The sequence below is a fragment of the Sceloporus occidentalis genome, unplaced genomic scaffold (genome assembly GCF_023333645.1).
Source record: "Sceloporus occidentalis isolate IW3139 unplaced genomic scaffold, rSceOcc1.0.p SCAF_9, whole genome shotgun sequence".
In the NCBI taxonomy this organism is placed as follows: Eukaryota; Metazoa; Chordata; class Lepidosauria; order Squamata; family Phrynosomatidae; genus Sceloporus; species Sceloporus occidentalis.
The window spans coordinates 35,338,960-35,355,196 of record NW_028316989.1 but is presented as its reverse complement, the minus strand read 5'-3'; the positions used below and the strand labels follow the sequence as shown (position 1 = coordinate 35,355,196).

Below are 16,237 nucleotides of genomic sequence, written 5' to 3'. Positions count from 1 at the left end.
CGCCATTAGATGTTGCCCACCCCTGCTTTAATCAGTGGAGTAATGTACAAAGTCTTAATTAGGCTTCAAACCAAAGCAGGGGACAAGTCAATATTGCTTTCGACTGCAACTCCCATAATCCCTGATTAGTGGCTATGTTGATGAAGGCTGATGGAAATAGCATTCTCCCAAACCCCGGGGTTGCCTGCCCTTGAGCTAGTTGAACCTGCTATTCCTTGGGTGTAGTGGGTTTCTTAAGGATGTCCAGTGCTTTCCCCCAGCTATGAGGATGATACGGTAAATATAGAGGGCACACACATCATTGTCACACATCACAACAGAAAGGAAGAAGAAGAAGAAGAAGAAGAAGAAGATACAAAGAAGGACAAAGTGGAGTTCATGGGCTCAAAAAATCCACAACTAGTAAAAGACTGACCAATCAGCACTCCAAAAACTATCCACCATGGGCATTAAAATGGCACTGCACAACCGCCAAGAGAGAGGAGGAGGAAAAGGAAGAAGGAGTGGGGTGACGGGAGAAGAACCAATAAAAAAAAAGTGTAGATATAGAAAGATCAACGTCAAATTCATGCAACAAGATTACAATCGGCCACATGGCGTCATCGAAGAGGACGATGACAACATGAGTTGAAGTCACTTACAGTTTCAGACAATTGGGGAGGGAGAGCTTTTGTTTGGGCCTCCCATAACAGCTAGAGGGTGGTTAGGCAACTGTGGGGGTCATCCTTGGAGCTATGATTGGCCTGGTCTGGTTTAGAGACACAGGAGTGGAAGGGTCGGAGGAAACAAAAAATATAAAGAAAAAAAAAAGAAATGAATTGGTTGGATGGAATTCCCAGTTTGGTTGTTATTCAGGGCCGGCACAAGACAATTTTTTGCTGCATATGGAAGAGCGGAACATGGTGCACACCCTTGCCAACTCAAGACACATTGTACCCAAGACTGACTGGTGTACTTTTAGCACCTGAGCCTGAAAAGCGAGCACCTCTCCCCATCACGAGTGATGAAAAATAAAAGAAAATGCAGTCACAAAAGGAAATGCAGTCATAGATTAATCACTACCATTCTGCTGCCTTTTTCATGATGTGAAATATTTACTGTCAGAGGCAACCCCCCCCCCCCCCGCCAACAGTAGGGGTTGTCCTGTTGTTGCTTCTTCTTCTGGTAGATCCAAAGTAGAACAGGAGATGTCCCAGAACATCACACTCCCTTCTGTCGGACATACACTCTTTTTCTAGGAAGTTCACTGGACACTTCCAATAAAATCAATAAAATAAAATAACGGTTGTGTAAAAGAGGGGATGTGATTTGGATTTGGATGAACAATGAGCAGAAGGCTAAATAATGTTCTGAAAACACGGTCATATCCCTCCCATCTGTGCTGCCCAAGACTTCCGGTGTCATTTGTAACACATCTTCCAACTGTCGCAATTTGGAAGGGTCCTGAGTAATTCTCTGCCATCCTACTTTTTCAGTTGATGTTAAAGTGTCCCAGTTTCTCTCTCCTCCTCCCACTTCCCCCCTTTGTCCTCAGGTTATTTCAACTGTGCAGACTGAGGCGCAGTACATACTGCCAACAAGCAGTGTACCGGCATTGATTCTAGGGTTAGGGACCAAGTGGCAACCGCATGGTCCCTAACCCTAGTAAGTGCGGATGGCATAACAATAGCAATGTTCCAAACTGGGGGTGGGGGGAGATAGGGAAAGGTGAGAGAGATGTGAAGAAAGATAGGCTTCTCTTCATTTCCTTTACTTGAGCTAGGACATCAGCTAAAAGCTGAAAGGAACACCCCCATCCCAAAATAATTCCTATGTGGATTCGTTTAAAATCCAAGTAGTGTAGTGGTTTGAGGATTGGTTTAGGAATCTGGGAGACTAGGGGTGAAATCCTCACTCAGCTACAAAAACCCAGGAGACTTGGAGCAAGTCACACTCTCTCAGTTTTAGTGGAAGGCAATGGCAAAACCCCTTTGAATAAATCTTATTTATGATAAGGCCACCAGAAATCAGATTCAACCTGAAGTCACATAACTGCAACAAACCTTGAAAAAGTTATTTTGGGACTACAATGCCCAGCTACCACATGCAGTGGCCACCTGGAGCTATGTCCAAAGAAGAGGAAGTGTTCCAACTTCTGCATTTGGCCTGCCATCCCTTCCAGCTGTCCAGCCTTCTTTCTACCCACAGAGGCCAGGACGTTGGCGCCTGCCTCTCCTTAGCATACTGTATTGTAGTAAGCCAGACTAATTAGACTGCATCCGCACTGCAGAAATAATCCAGTTTGACACCACTTTAAACGCCCTGTCTCAATGCTTTGGAATCCCGGAAACTGCAGTTTTGTGAGACATTTAACCTTCTCTCTGTTAGAGAGCTCTGGTGCCACAACAAACTACAATTCCTAGAATTCCCTAGCATTGAGCCATGGCAATTAAAGTGGTATCAAACTGGATTATTTCTGCAGTCCCAATGCAGCGTAGGTAATCCCCAGGAAATATCATTTCCTCAAAGGCTTTCCAGGTTCTTTGGAAGACTAAATTTCCCAGAGGTTACTTGAATGACATTGCATCCTTAAATCCTGGAATGCAGGATACATAAAAGAATACATCACCCAAGACATGGCTGGTTGGTTACTGGTGGTTGATGCCTCAGCAATGTGCTATGGCAACCTTCTTCAACTCGGCATCCACCTTAGACTACATGCCCCACAATCCCCAGTCACCAAAGGCCATGGAAAATAGGGGTGATGGGATGTGTAGGCCAATACACCTGGAGAACACTAGGTTGGAGAGATGGTTCTGTGGCTGCATTTTTATGGTAATGGCCATGGGCCAATGGTATCTAGGGTGGGTCAACACTGGCCAGAATACTCCAGGTTGCTCTTGGAGTATTGTGGTCCTAAAGCTGCCCTGAATTTCCCACATTACTTCTGCACTTTGGAGTGATGCCAGATAGCTCTCTACACACACATTCTGCATTTTGTGGACAAGGTGACATGCAGGCAGGGGGAACCTGGTATAAATGGCCCATTTAGACATGCCCCTAGTAGTAAGGTGCCTTTCATTACTTACAGCAGCAGTCATAGCCAGTACCCACATAAATCACATAGATCCTTCAGTTGTAAAAGATTTGTTTTGAAATATAAGAATATTTAAAATTTGCCAGCTGCTTATATATATAGGATAGCCCCGTTTAAATACTTGAAGGAACGTCATACTGAGGAGGGAGCTAGCTTGTTTTCTGCTGCTCCAGAGAATAGGACCTGGAGCAATGGATGCAAGCTACAGGAAAAGAGATTCCACCTCAACATTAGGAGGAACTTCCTGACAGCAAGGGCTGTTGGACAGTGGAACAAACTCTCTCGGAGTGTAGTGGAGTCTCCTTCCTTGAAGGTCTTTAAGCAGAGTCTGGATGGCCATCTGTCGGGGATGCTTTGACTGAGAGTTCCTGCATGGCAGAATGGGGTTAGATTGGATGGCCCTCGTGGCCTCTTCCAGCTCTATGATTCTATGATTCTATATATTAACCATGAGATAAAAACCCAACAGGAAGACACTTCCTACCACTTTCTACCATCAGCCTTATACATGTATTTTATTAATTAACTTAATTATTAATATGCAACTGAGGGATGGTGGTCTGTTTTGCTGCCAAGAAGGATGATGTTTCTAGCCCTTGTCCACCAGCAAGCAAGGTTGTGACAATCAGAATCAGGACTCTTGTTGCAATGGCAATCGGTGGCAGGAGGGAGCCAGAAAGGTCATCTTGCTGTGCCCTGAATGGCAATAGATCAGATCTCCACTGCTTGGTGTGGTTGCTGTTTGTTAAGGTAGGTTTGTTTTTTTAAAAAAATAGGGAACATTTATGTTCACAGCAATAAAGCCAAGATTGTGAATAAATATGGAACAATTACAGAGCTGTAACTCTAGGCGATGAATCCATAAATGTAATACAAAATTCCAGCCATCATTTTTATATAAGTGATTTCTCTCTGTTATGGCCAGTGGAATCACATAAGCTAGAGCATTTGGGGAGTTACAATCCAGAAAAGTATGACTTCCAAGCTCCGGCTAGAACCTAGGATCATTCGGTGAAACTGAATGATGGGAAATCAGGGCAGACAAAATGAAGTACTTAGTTTATATGTGGAGTTCACTGTCACAAAATATGCCAGTTACTGCCAACCTGGACAGCTTTAAAAAGGGAACGAGATAAATTCATGGACCTTAGGGCATCAGGAGCTGTTGGGTGGCTATGTATCACCACCAGTCTTACAGATAGCATGTCTCTGTATATTTATACCTGGTGAATGCAAAACTGAACGCATAGTTGCACTCATGGTCTGCTACTGGGATTCCCATTGGCAAAATAGGTACACAAAAATATACCTGGTGTGGAGTAAGTACAGTAGATAGTGAGAAACTTTTCCCCTTCTCTGTCAATACTAGAACTCAAAAGTGGTGGAGTCACCCCTTGAAGCTGAACAATGTAAGAACAAGGCAGGACTTCTTCATTCAGCACATACTGGAACTGTGGAATTCACTGCCACAAGATATAGCAATGGCAACCAGTTTGGGTGAGGGTTAGAGAAACTAGAGGATATGGTGTTTAATAGCTGCTAGTCATGATGGCTACATATTATCTCTAGTATCAGAGGCAATATGCCAGCCAAAACCAGCTTATTGGGAAACATGTTCTGAGAAAACGGTGTGGAATAGTACTGCATTCATGTTGTGCTTGTGGACTTCCCATGAGAATCTGATCGTCCATGGTGGAAACAGAATGCTGGACTAGACAGCTTTTGATCTAATTCAGTATGGTTCTGTTCCTATACACCACACGCACACACACAAACATATACAGGTGTGTGTATATCATCTCTCAGACATACAGATATACATGCAATGAACATCCTAGAAAAATGTCTCCTCTTTTTGAAAGAAGAAGTGATTTTTTCTCCCTGTTATTTAAAAATATGACTCCCTTGGGCATAAAATGGTCCAGAAAGGAAGGGCAAAAACATGGTGGAAATGCCTTTCTTGCCCCATAGAGAGCATGGGGGGATTAATATTTGGGGGGAGCAGGTGTAGTGGAGAGGTGGTAGCCTTCCAATGTATTTTATGAGGCTAATATGGGCTCTTACATATTGACACTTGCCCACCCCTGCTTTAAAATTCATTCCCTAAGTGAATATGTTGAAATTGTCACCATGAAATGGACAGGCAGTTATGGTTTCCCGCTTCCATTTTATTTCCAGGTTGAAAGCCAGCCTTGTGGCAAAAGCCAGCATTTGGAGAAGTTGTTTTTGGGGAGACTATAACTTCCAGAACCTCCAGCCAGCATGGCCATTGTCTATACTGGCAGGAGGATGCTGGGAATCATAGTACAGAAAAAAGTAACCTTCCAGCCTCTACCAAAAGCAGTTAACTCTAGACTGAACGATCAAGCATTGGCTAGAAATGGCCCTTTGTGGTGTGGCAGCCAGTGCAGAGTTTGGCGAACTCATCCAACTGTATTCCTACCAACTTCTGCTGGTACCATAGCAGGATCAGCCATCTCCACCTTACCTGTTTTCAGGGCCAGGGTGAACAGGGTTCAGTAGGGTCTGTTGGCATCTTTTGGCCGCTTTAGTTGGACTTTTAGCCTCTTCATGCCGATCTGGAAGCCGTTCATGGCCTGAATGGCTGCCTGAGCACTAGTTGGATTGTCAAAACTGACGAAACCTGGCAAGGGGCAGGGAGGGACCAGGGGAAGTGGAAGAGACAACAGGTTGGGGACAGAAATGAAAAATGAAGAACATCATTCAGCACTGGGAGTATTAGTGAGCACCCACAGTAGGCATGCAAGACCACGGTTTCATTGCAACCATTTTCTTGAAAGTAAAGCTTCAGAGACTTTCAAAATAGGTGAATCTGTTGAAGACCATAAAGGTAGTAAGCAGAAATACTTTAGGCAGGTTAAGGACAGCTTCTCTCACCTCCTCCCACTTTCCTCCTTCATCCTGGCTTACTTCAGTTGCTGCAAACTGAGTTCAAAGTGCCAAAGTGCCAAATCAACTTAGCAGAGGGAAAGGACAGGAGGGGAACTATCTTGCCATTCCCTGCAGACTCAGTCAAAAGTAAACTGTTACAGCTTCTTCTAGCTTGTATGTTCATCCTTATTAATAATTTTGCAATCTGGACCACACTGTGATGTTACACATGCTGTGCCATATGTGTCCAAAATTTCATTTGTTAAATGTTGGAGAATATAGTATTGCATGTGCTCCCAAAACCAGTTTACAACTAGGAAGGGTGCTGATGTTTTGTGGCAGCTCCCATTCTCTCCTACTGCTCCACATGCCTTAAAACAATACTACCCCGAAGGCCCTGAGTGCTGAAAGCAAAGTGAAGGAGGAATTTTGCTCTTGTTGCATGCCATAACTACCAAAAGGTACAAGACAATTCTCAAACCTGCTAAGGGAGAAATGCTCTTTGGATCTGATAGCAAAATTTGCAAATACCTTTTAAAAGGCTCCACAAAATACCTTTCCATGAATGAAGCTATTTGAGTTCAGTCCTGCTATATACTCATTGACTATCTTAATTGCCTGGATTCAAAGAGGTTGTAGATTGCCATGTAAAAGTGATGAATTTAAGTGCTTGCAAGAAGGCAGCTTAATGACAATCTACTGGAGATGATAAACAATGTAATATAGAATTTGTCTACATCAGAAGTTACTATACAAACGTGAGCAAAATATTTGCTCAGATGGACGTATGCTCAGAATGTATCAGTGACATACAACAGCTCCTCCCATCATATTTTTTCAGTATTAATTTTTTAAGTCACTAGGGGGAGGCCTTGAACTGCCAGTGCTGAGATTTTGGTATCTGACATCCTGTATCAACAGTACACAACTCCCTGAATCGTAGAATCATAGAATTGGAAGACACCACCAGAGCCATCCAAGAAGACACAATCAAAGCACCCCCGACAGATAGCCATCCAGTCTCTGTTTAAAAACCTCCAAAGGAGGAGAATCCACTACTCTCCAAGATTATATATTCTACTGTCAAACAGCTCTTACTATCAGGACATTGCTCCTAATGTTTAGGTGGAATCACTTTTTCTGTAGTTTGCACCCATTGCTCCATGTCCTAGTCTCTGGAGTAGCAGAAAACAAGCTTGCTCCATCTACCTCCAGTGTATGGGAACTCTCCTCCTCCCCGGAAACTTCCTCTGTGTGTTCCCCATCCAAGACCATCCATTCCAGTCTGTCCAGGAAAACCTCTTGCTCCCTAATATGCTGAAGTGTCCCTATCCACTTCCTTCAGTTGCGGGACTTTCTCTTCCAACAGGACTACCAACTTACACTGGGTGCCGGTGAAGTTACTTACATCCACTGACAGGAACACAAACACACCACAGGTGATTTCATCAGCTCCCTCACGGTCCATATTCAGTAGTCTTAAGTAAACACTGTAACAGGACTCCAGACTTCTCCCATAAACTCCCCTGCGAAACACCCATGCAAAATACCCCTGTTTTCTACACCTGTTTGCCAAGCTCCAGAGCTTGTGACTGCCAACTAGTTCTGGACTAGGTGCTGAAGCTGTTGGCAAGAGACACTTGAAGCAAGTATGCTGGGTACTCACCAAAGCATTTACTTTGGTTGGTGGCACGGTCAACAAAGACTTTGGCAGAGATGACGTTGCCAAAAGGCAAGAACATCTGCATGAGCTCTGCATCCCCAAACTCTTGGGGCAGGTGATAAATGAAGAGGTTACAGCCTTCGGGACCTGAGATAGCAACATGTGCATACAAAGGGAGGGAAAAGAATACATGTTATCTATAGGGATGAACAAAAATTTCTAAAATGTTTGGACTTTTCAAACAAATGTTTGTTACACCTCATTTCTGCATCAGTTTGCAACTTGGCTATGGATGCAACAGGAGAAATATCATAAAGTTCCACCATAGGAAAACTACCAAATATGTCCTCTCTCCTGATCTGTAAGACTCCCTCCTCCTGTGCTTCCTCCATTACCATGTAGAGGCTGGTGGAGAGATTGGGGCAACTGAGAAGCATCTGGCTATGTGACTATCCCCAGACACACAACAATGACATCAGCTTCCATGATCTCCAGAGGATGTCTGGAGGGATCCTGGAGGATGTCTTCATTATTGTGTGTCTGGCTGTAGTCATATAACCAGATGCTTTTCAGCTGTTCCCTGATCTGCGGCAGCAAATACAGTGATACAGTGGTTGTATCACTGGGGAGGTAGCATGAAAAAAGCAGGTTCTCAAGGTTTTGGATCAGGCCAAAGGTAGAGAATTGTGACTTCTACAATGATCAAAAAAGACATATGCAGACATAGGTTGAATGTATGTCTGTATAAGTCACTAACAGAAGGCCAGCCATGATTTGTATGCACTTTTGTACACATCCTTTTTTGCAAACTGTTTTCTTTCAGATTAGCAAACTGCATCGCAACAGTTGGAGAAGTGTGAAAACCCAAGGATAATTACATTTACTCCATGCATTTGTTTGGAAAGAAAGAATGAAAGCCGCTCAAATCAAAATGCAAATCAAACAAATTTCTTCCTCATTTCAAGTTAGCAGCAGAATCCAAGCGCAGCATATTTGTTGACTTTTTCGTAATGCATTGTGTCTCCATCCTCACTGCATTTAGCATAGCTGCTAGTTTAGCAACTAACACATCTCTTAAAAAAATAGTTTGTAGCCATCTTTAAAAAGAAATCCCCACATAACCAAAATCACTATTATACAGCTTGAGCAAATATCTAACCAAGCATAGAAACAATATTGCACAAGATCAAATATTGTAACACAGAATAGATTCATTAAAATACAATCCCAGACATAGAATTGGTTATTTATTCCTCAGGATGTAAAAATACATAATGAGACAGAGAGAAAAACCGTACTAGAATAAAAATGTCTATCTTCCTTGTTCGTTTGCAACTACTCTTCTATTTCCTTGCTTCTTTTTTGAATGCACTTACATGTTGTTTCATCATTTTCATACGCAGTGCTTAATTCTAATATGTAATGCTTCAGTGTAGCCATGGGGAAAGTGGCATATACATAAACCCCATCTCAACTAAATCAATGTCATTAGACAATCTGTAAAATCAGCTATTCTGAAAGGATGGAGAATCACAGAAAACTGCAAATGGATTAATTTCCATGTCCCTATACTTTTATTAATACATCCCAGACAGCTCTGAATCACTCAGTATCTTCTTCTCACCTACAGCTCTAGTGTCACCTTTTAATCCAGATCCCTGTCTTTCTTGCCTTTGTTTCCCTGACTTCATTCACTCTCCTTTGTTGCTTCGTTTCCATTCTTTTCTTTGCTGGGTTTATGCCAGACTCCTACAAACCTGCACATATTTTTAAATTAATATTCTGAACCAGCTGCTATTCTGTCAACGTTTGCATCTTGTCATTTCATCATAATCAGAAATCATCATCCATTCATGTAGGTGTAGCTTTGCATGCTAGAGTTCCTAGGAAGAAAGGGACTCTGACGATCAGTTTCTGACTCTGAATATACATGCTAATTTATTATTATAGTGGGTTAGTCTGGCATCTATCTTCCCCATCTGACTCCAAAGAACAACGTTGCCTAGTTTAGTGGTTCTCAAACTAAGAATCTCCAGCCATCTTGACCAAAGGTCAGGGATGTGGGGAGGTTAAATACAAAATACCTGCGGGATGATGTTTGAGAATCACTGGCCTAGTTCACAGTTCACAGCTATCTCAGAACATGGGCCACTTTATATGATAAATATAGAACTGTCATCCTGATATAAACAGGAAACCATTGTGGAATAATTCATATGTGAAGTGGCTCTTAATGCATACATGCACACCCACACCCCATTTACTACCACAGCTCCTATTATTCTCAGACAGCATCTTTAATAGAAACAAGGCAGTTATATAAACTATGGTATGCCATTGTTTTCAATGGCAACTATTAAAATGAACCACACTTTATTGCTGAAATGGGCACCAGTGTGCTGTAGTGATTTGGATGTTGGACTACATGATTCTGGATTCAAATTCCTGTTCAGTCGTGGAAATTCACTGGGTGACTTTGGACAAGATACACTCTCTCAGCCTCAGAGGGAGTCCATGGCAGACCTTGCCAAGAAAACCCTGTGATAGGGTCACCTTAAGATTGCCTTAACTTGGAAAGGACTTGAAGGCACACGGCAGCAACACACTGCTCAAATGGTAAACTGTGAGGTGGTTAATCTGAAATGGAAGAGGCTTCAAATGTCATGGCTGCATTGAAGAAGGAAAGCAGAGCGTGTGACTCTGGGGAGAGGCTAGTCTCATTTTTGCAAGGGTAACTCATGCTTCAACATTACATTCAAGAGCACCCACTGTATCTATCTATCTATCTATCTATCTATCTATCTATCTATCTATCTATCTTTTAGTGTTGCTTTGAGCTGGTTTTGATCTTGTTCCATGGTATGCTCTCCTGGTGGGTGTATGTATGTATGTATGTATGTATGTATGTATGTATATTACACACACACAGACACACACACACAGATGAACAAACATTTATGTATTTTTCTCATATGTTTATTAAGCCATTTTGAAGCTTTCATGCATGCCTGCCTGCCTTCCAGACAGCAATTGTGAGCAAAGCAATGAATGAGTCCTCACAGAAGTACAAGCCTAAATTTAGTCCCTAATCCCAACTAGAGCAAACTCACAGAATGAATGGCATTTATCTAAGCACTGACTTAGAATTCAGATTCAACAGGTCTAATCTAGCTAAGAAACTGGATTTAGCCCATAGAACAATGGTTTCCAAACCTTTGTCCACCAGATGTTTTGGACTTCAGCTCCCAGAATTCCTTACTGTTGGCCAAGCTATCTAGGGCTTCTGGGAATTGATGTACAAAACACCTGGAGGACCACAGTTTGGGAACCATGACCATAGACAGCTTGTGTTTTCCTAAATGATGTCCCCCCAACTTCCCCAAACCCAGACTTTGGTTCCATCTCACCTTCTCTTTGCTGTTGAGGGATGATGGGAGCTTGCTGGGGGAAGGCCTGGCTGATTGGTGCATAGGCGGCTGGATATGCTGCTGGAACACAAAAACAGAATGGTCAGGACACACATAACATCTTGCTTGCTCCAAGAAAAACCATAAAGGAAAGCCAATGGTTATGGACTCGAGTGACAGAGTGGGTGTCCAGCTATGAATTCAGTTGGAGATGCACACACCCAAGTTGCCTTGTACTACATTATGATGTGACACATTTCAAGACAAATTATTTACATCAGCCTGGGATCCTTGGTAACCCTTTCCTCAATCCTCTGGAACGTTTCCTGACATCAGTCATGGGATATCGAGGTCTTGATATCTTCACTACCACTCCTCCTTTTTAATGGAAATGTCCCTCCAAAAAAGCTCTTCAGACACAAAGCTTAGAAAACTTATTTCATTTTGGACAATGGACTCCCAAAATGCCCTAGCCATTACAGCCGCAACTGGCTGGGGGATTCTGGGAGTTTTAGCCCAAGAATTAACTTCCGCAATCTCTGTCCAGTCCTATTTCACTTTTGCTACATGATCAGAACTTAGAAATGGTACTTTAGGGATTAACATGCCCAGGACCCTGGAAAGAAGGTGGGAGTTCTAGGGTTTGTTTTTTTGGTAAAGATAACATTCCCAAATTCCAACAAGAAAGGAAGCAAAGTTATCTAGGAAGTGGGGAAGCAGACAGATATAATTGTATTCCTCAAAACATCATCTTCATTGCTAGCGATTTTGCACACACACATAGCCCAGTGGTGTTTGGTGGCTTCTGTAGTGCATCTGCTCTTGATTGTACACGAATCCTTAAAAGAGCTTTCCAAGTGCTGCATCCTGTGCTTCAAAACTGATCCTGCACCTTAGATGGCTTTATTAAAGTCTGTCCTCAACCCTGGAACAGATTGATTCTCCCCCTTGACGCGGAAGTCACCGATGGCCACTGATGTACCCTCGTCATATCACGAAAGATGCCATGACAAGATGGAAACAGAGCAAGAATACAGGGAAAGAGGGAGAGACAGACAGAGAAAAAGGCAGGGGAGAGGGATGGGGAAAGGAAAGGCAAAGCAATGTTTGAGACCTGCATAGTGCTGCATGCCTGCGTAGGCTTGTTGGAGGGGATCTGCCACAGTGGGACTTTGAGCTGAGAAGAGAAAAAGGAAGAAAGAAGGAAGAGAGTAAGCAAAGTCAACTGGAGGAGAACAGTTTTCAGAGCAGTGTAGTTAGGGGGTCAGCATTGCAAGGTGGGAAGGGAACCCTGTGAGATGCTCTTTGACTTGTTTCCCTCTCCTTTCTTTCCTATTGTTCCTCGGAACATAGATCCATGTTATATTAACACTGCTGTGCAAGCCTGCAGCAAGAGCTTGTAAATGTTCCGTTTTCAGGTGACAGCCAGTGGAGGCTGGTGGCTTCTCTTGCCACTGGGACAGTAAATCCATGTCAGATTTTCACCTTTCCAAGGTGCTGATCCCAGTCCCCCAAATAGTTTCAGCCTCTTGGATATCCGTTTTAAAATTTAGACTGCAACCTGGAACAGATTCACTGCCCCACTGACATCAGGGCCACTAGTCACCACTGACTACAACTCTCCAAATCCGCCAACCAGCATGGACACTGGCCATGCTCACTGGGGGTGGGAGGATGATGCTTCTAGGAAATATTATTATTATTATTATTATTATTATTATTATTATTATTATTCTTTATTTAGAGCGCTGTAAATTTACACAGCGCTTTACATACAATCAGTTAAAATATAATATAATATAATAAAATAAGCTTGCCTAAGGCTTACATTCTACTAAAGTAATTTAACATAATGCATATTAATACATATTAACATTAAATAATAAAATGTAGCAAACAACAAATCAAAAGAAACTAAAGAAATGTTTCCAAGAGCATTCCCTCCTCCTATCACAGCCAGCAGAGAATGCTGAAGGGGATAGAAACTGGAAACACAAATGAAAGAAGTGCCACTACTACTGTTTGCCTTCCTACCTTTCTCTTCTCTTAAATTTCCTAAGGGCTGGGAAGGGGAGGAGCAAGGAAAACCAGCCATTTAAGAAGAGATATGAAGAAAGAAAGCAAGGGACAGAGAAAAACAACTTGCAACTCCTCTGTGAGTGAGATTTACATGCTCACCACCCAAGAGCTTGGAAAATTCACTTTTAAACGTAATGTGTTCCTGTTGCTCATGTTGCTTAGGGCCAGGAGGAGCTGCAGTAAAACGATATCTATTAGACAAAGAAAAGCAGTACAAAAGTAACAATCAAGTAATGCACCGAGTTATGCAATGAGTTATTTTTTGAGCACTGCAACAAATAACAACAATGGGGTACTTTTGAAATGCTCTAATGAGTATCATAGAATCATAGGTCATAACCAGCTCTTTGAATTGTGCTCAAAAAATAACTCATTGCATAACTCGGTGCATTACTTGGTTGTTACTTTTGTCTAATAAATGCCATTGGACTGCAGCTCCTCTTGGCCCTAACCAACATGAGCAACAGTAGGGGATTATGGGATCTGAAGCTCCAAACACCAGACAACCAAAATGCAAGGCTCTCCATCATTGGTGGAGGGGGGGAATGGCACATGAGATATAGAAACCAGATGCAGCATCCTCTTAAAAGTCCTTTATTTAAAACCCTTCCATTCTAAAAGCCCGTTGAAATAAAACAGTCTTTGATTGCCAACAGAAGGACAGCAGGAAAAGGCCATTCTAGCCTCTCTAGAAAGTGGGTTCTGGAGCCTAGGGGCAACCACTTAGAAAGCCCTGTCTCACATCTTCACCAGCTGTGCCTATGAAGGCAGTGGGATTGACAGAAAGGCCTTTCCTGAGGATCTCAGAGTTGGGCAAACTCATATGGGGAAACGCAACCTGTCAGATAGCCTGGACCTAAGCCATATAGGGCTTTATAAGTCATATAGAGCCAGTGTGGTGTAGTGGTTTGAACACTGACTCTAGAGATCAAGGTTCATTTCCCGCTTTGTCATGGAAACTCACAGGGTGACCTTGGGTAAGTCCCATACACTCATCCACAGAAAACCCTGTGATAGGTTCGCCTTAGGGCCATCATATATTGAAAATGACTTCAAAGCACACAACAAGGTCATAACCAGCTCTTTGAATTGTGCCCAAAACAGACACGGTAGGCCTCTTGAATCAATGCAATTGACTTACACATTGACTCACTATTTAACAATTGATTGAGTGGGTCTACTTAAGTTGGAACTAACATACAGAATTCAGGTTTTAGACTTTCAAAGCTTTGTAAACTTGTACACACACACACACACACAGAGTCACCAGCATCACTAAAGCCTGAGAGATCCAACAGCTTCAACTTTTGCTACGGTCCATGCTCATTGTTGTCTGGCCATTTTATTTTCCTGGGAGCTCAAAAGGGGCAGTTCTCCTCTTTTCTTACATTCAGCAGGAGGCATTTGGACAGCATAAGATTCGATCCCACCCCACTTCCCTTCCTTTGCCAGAACACTGACCCACCCAAATTCTACCTGGGTACGGATGGATTCCATTGGTGTAAATTGTTTCTGATGCTGGCTGCCCATTGGTTTGGGGTGGGAGAGGGCTGAATCCATTCACTCCAATTGGCGTGGCTATACTGGGGACAGGGGCTGTGCTGATCCCTGGAGGTGTGCTTGTACCTGAACCAAACAGATGGGGGAGACAAAGAGAAGAATTAGAAAGATTGACTTAGACTGTATCCACACTGCAGAAATAATCTGGTTTGATGCCAGATTATTAACTGCCATGGCTCCAGTTTGACACAGCTATAATAATAATTCAGTTTGACACTGCTTTAACTGCCATGGCTCCAGTTTGACACTGTTACATTAACAATCCTGTTTGTGACCCCGCTTTAACTGCCATGGCTCCAGTTTGGCACTGCTATAATAATAATTTGGTTTGACACTACTTTAACTGCCATGTAGCAGTTTGACACTGCTACAATAATAATCCACACACTCTGATGTGGCTTGATTACAACATGTCCTAGTTCTCACCTTTCTAATGTTGAGGGCATGTTAACCATCCAATTGACACTGGAGTCACCACTTGCCACTGGAAGGGAGACTTCCAGCTCAAGGGTCAGATTTAGCTGGAGGAGCTCCCCATCTTTCCTGCAAGTTTCTCCTGTTGCTACAGAAAGCAGTGATCAGAGATTAAAAAAAAACCCCAACACAATTTAAAGCCTGGGAAGGACATGCAATTAAATGCACATTGGCAGTCTAGGAAGCTGTTGCATGGAACTGTACTGTACTGTATTTGTTATGCACATTGATAGCAGTTTGAGCCCATCATAAACTGCCTTGATTTCATCTTGTGGGTTTCTGGGATTATTATTTATTTATTTCATTTATATGTCATATTTATAAAAGCCATATTAGGTAGCTTCATTTACTTGCTTGGTAAAAGACCAAACAAAGCCAAAACATTGACGAGGAAAACGACTGTTAACAGGAGAATCCAATCACTTCATACAACATGGAAGGGCCTAAAATTGGAGGATGTCCTCACCTGAGTTACCTAAGCTGTGGTTTTCAACCTTCAACCTTCTAGATGTTTCAGACATCAGTGCTCAGAATCCCGAGACATACTGGTTGGAACTCCTGGGAGCTGAAGTCCATAAGATCTGGAGGACCAAAGCTTGAGAACCACTGCTCTACACCACACAGTTAGAGGAGTGTGATACAACTTAAACTTTTGTGGCTGTGCCCAACAGAATTCTAGGAACTGTAGCTGAGTGAGATATATAGAATTTTCTGCTACAGAGCTCTAGTGCTGTAGTTCAGAGGAGACAGAAGTAGCTCATCAAACTACAAATCCCAGGGTTCCATAGGATGGATCCATGACTGTAACTCTTGTACAGTGGACCCTTGTTATTTGCTGGGGTTTGGTTCCAGGACACTGCATGGATACCAACGGAGAAGGATTCTGGGAACTGAAGTCCTAAAAGCTAAAAACCCACAAAGGGTTAGAGTATTGGATTAGGATTGAGAAGACCTGGGTTCAGGTCCTCACTCAGCCATGAAGCTTGCTGGATGATCTTGGACCTGGTCACAATATTTTGTAGACTATGAAAGCTCATGCCAACAGCTTCTTTCTTTCAATTAGTCTCAAAGGTGCTACAAAATCCC

General features: G+C 42.7%; 1 protein-coding gene across 9 annotated transcripts in view; it reads right to left on the bottom strand.

Annotated features, from left to right (window-relative positions):
- Positions 1 to 16,237, bottom strand: part of LOC149307249 (CUGBP Elav-like family member 4) — a 199,471-nt gene that overhangs the window by 12,496 nt on the left and 170,738 nt on the right. For 7 of the 9 annotated variants that reach the window (XR_016282357.1, XM_089538742.1, XM_089538734.1 and 4 more), the window contains 5 exons: positions 14,594 to 14,743; positions 12,153 to 12,215; positions 11,039 to 11,119; positions 7,635 to 7,778; positions 5,565 to 5,720 (listed from right to left, as the gene is read on the bottom strand). Coding sequence is in view for 8 of the 9 variants with exons in the window: in XM_089538742.1 (XP_089394868.1) it covers positions 5,593 to 5,720; positions 7,635 to 7,778; positions 11,039 to 11,119; positions 12,153 to 12,215; positions 14,594 to 14,743 (566 nt within the window). In the remaining variant the exon portion in view is untranslated. The remainder of the gene's footprint in view (positions 1 to 5,564; positions 5,721 to 7,634; positions 7,779 to 11,038; positions 11,120 to 12,152; positions 12,216 to 14,593; positions 14,744 to 16,237) is intronic. The other 2 variants (XM_089538736.1, XM_089538738.1) reach the window with 2 other exon arrangements.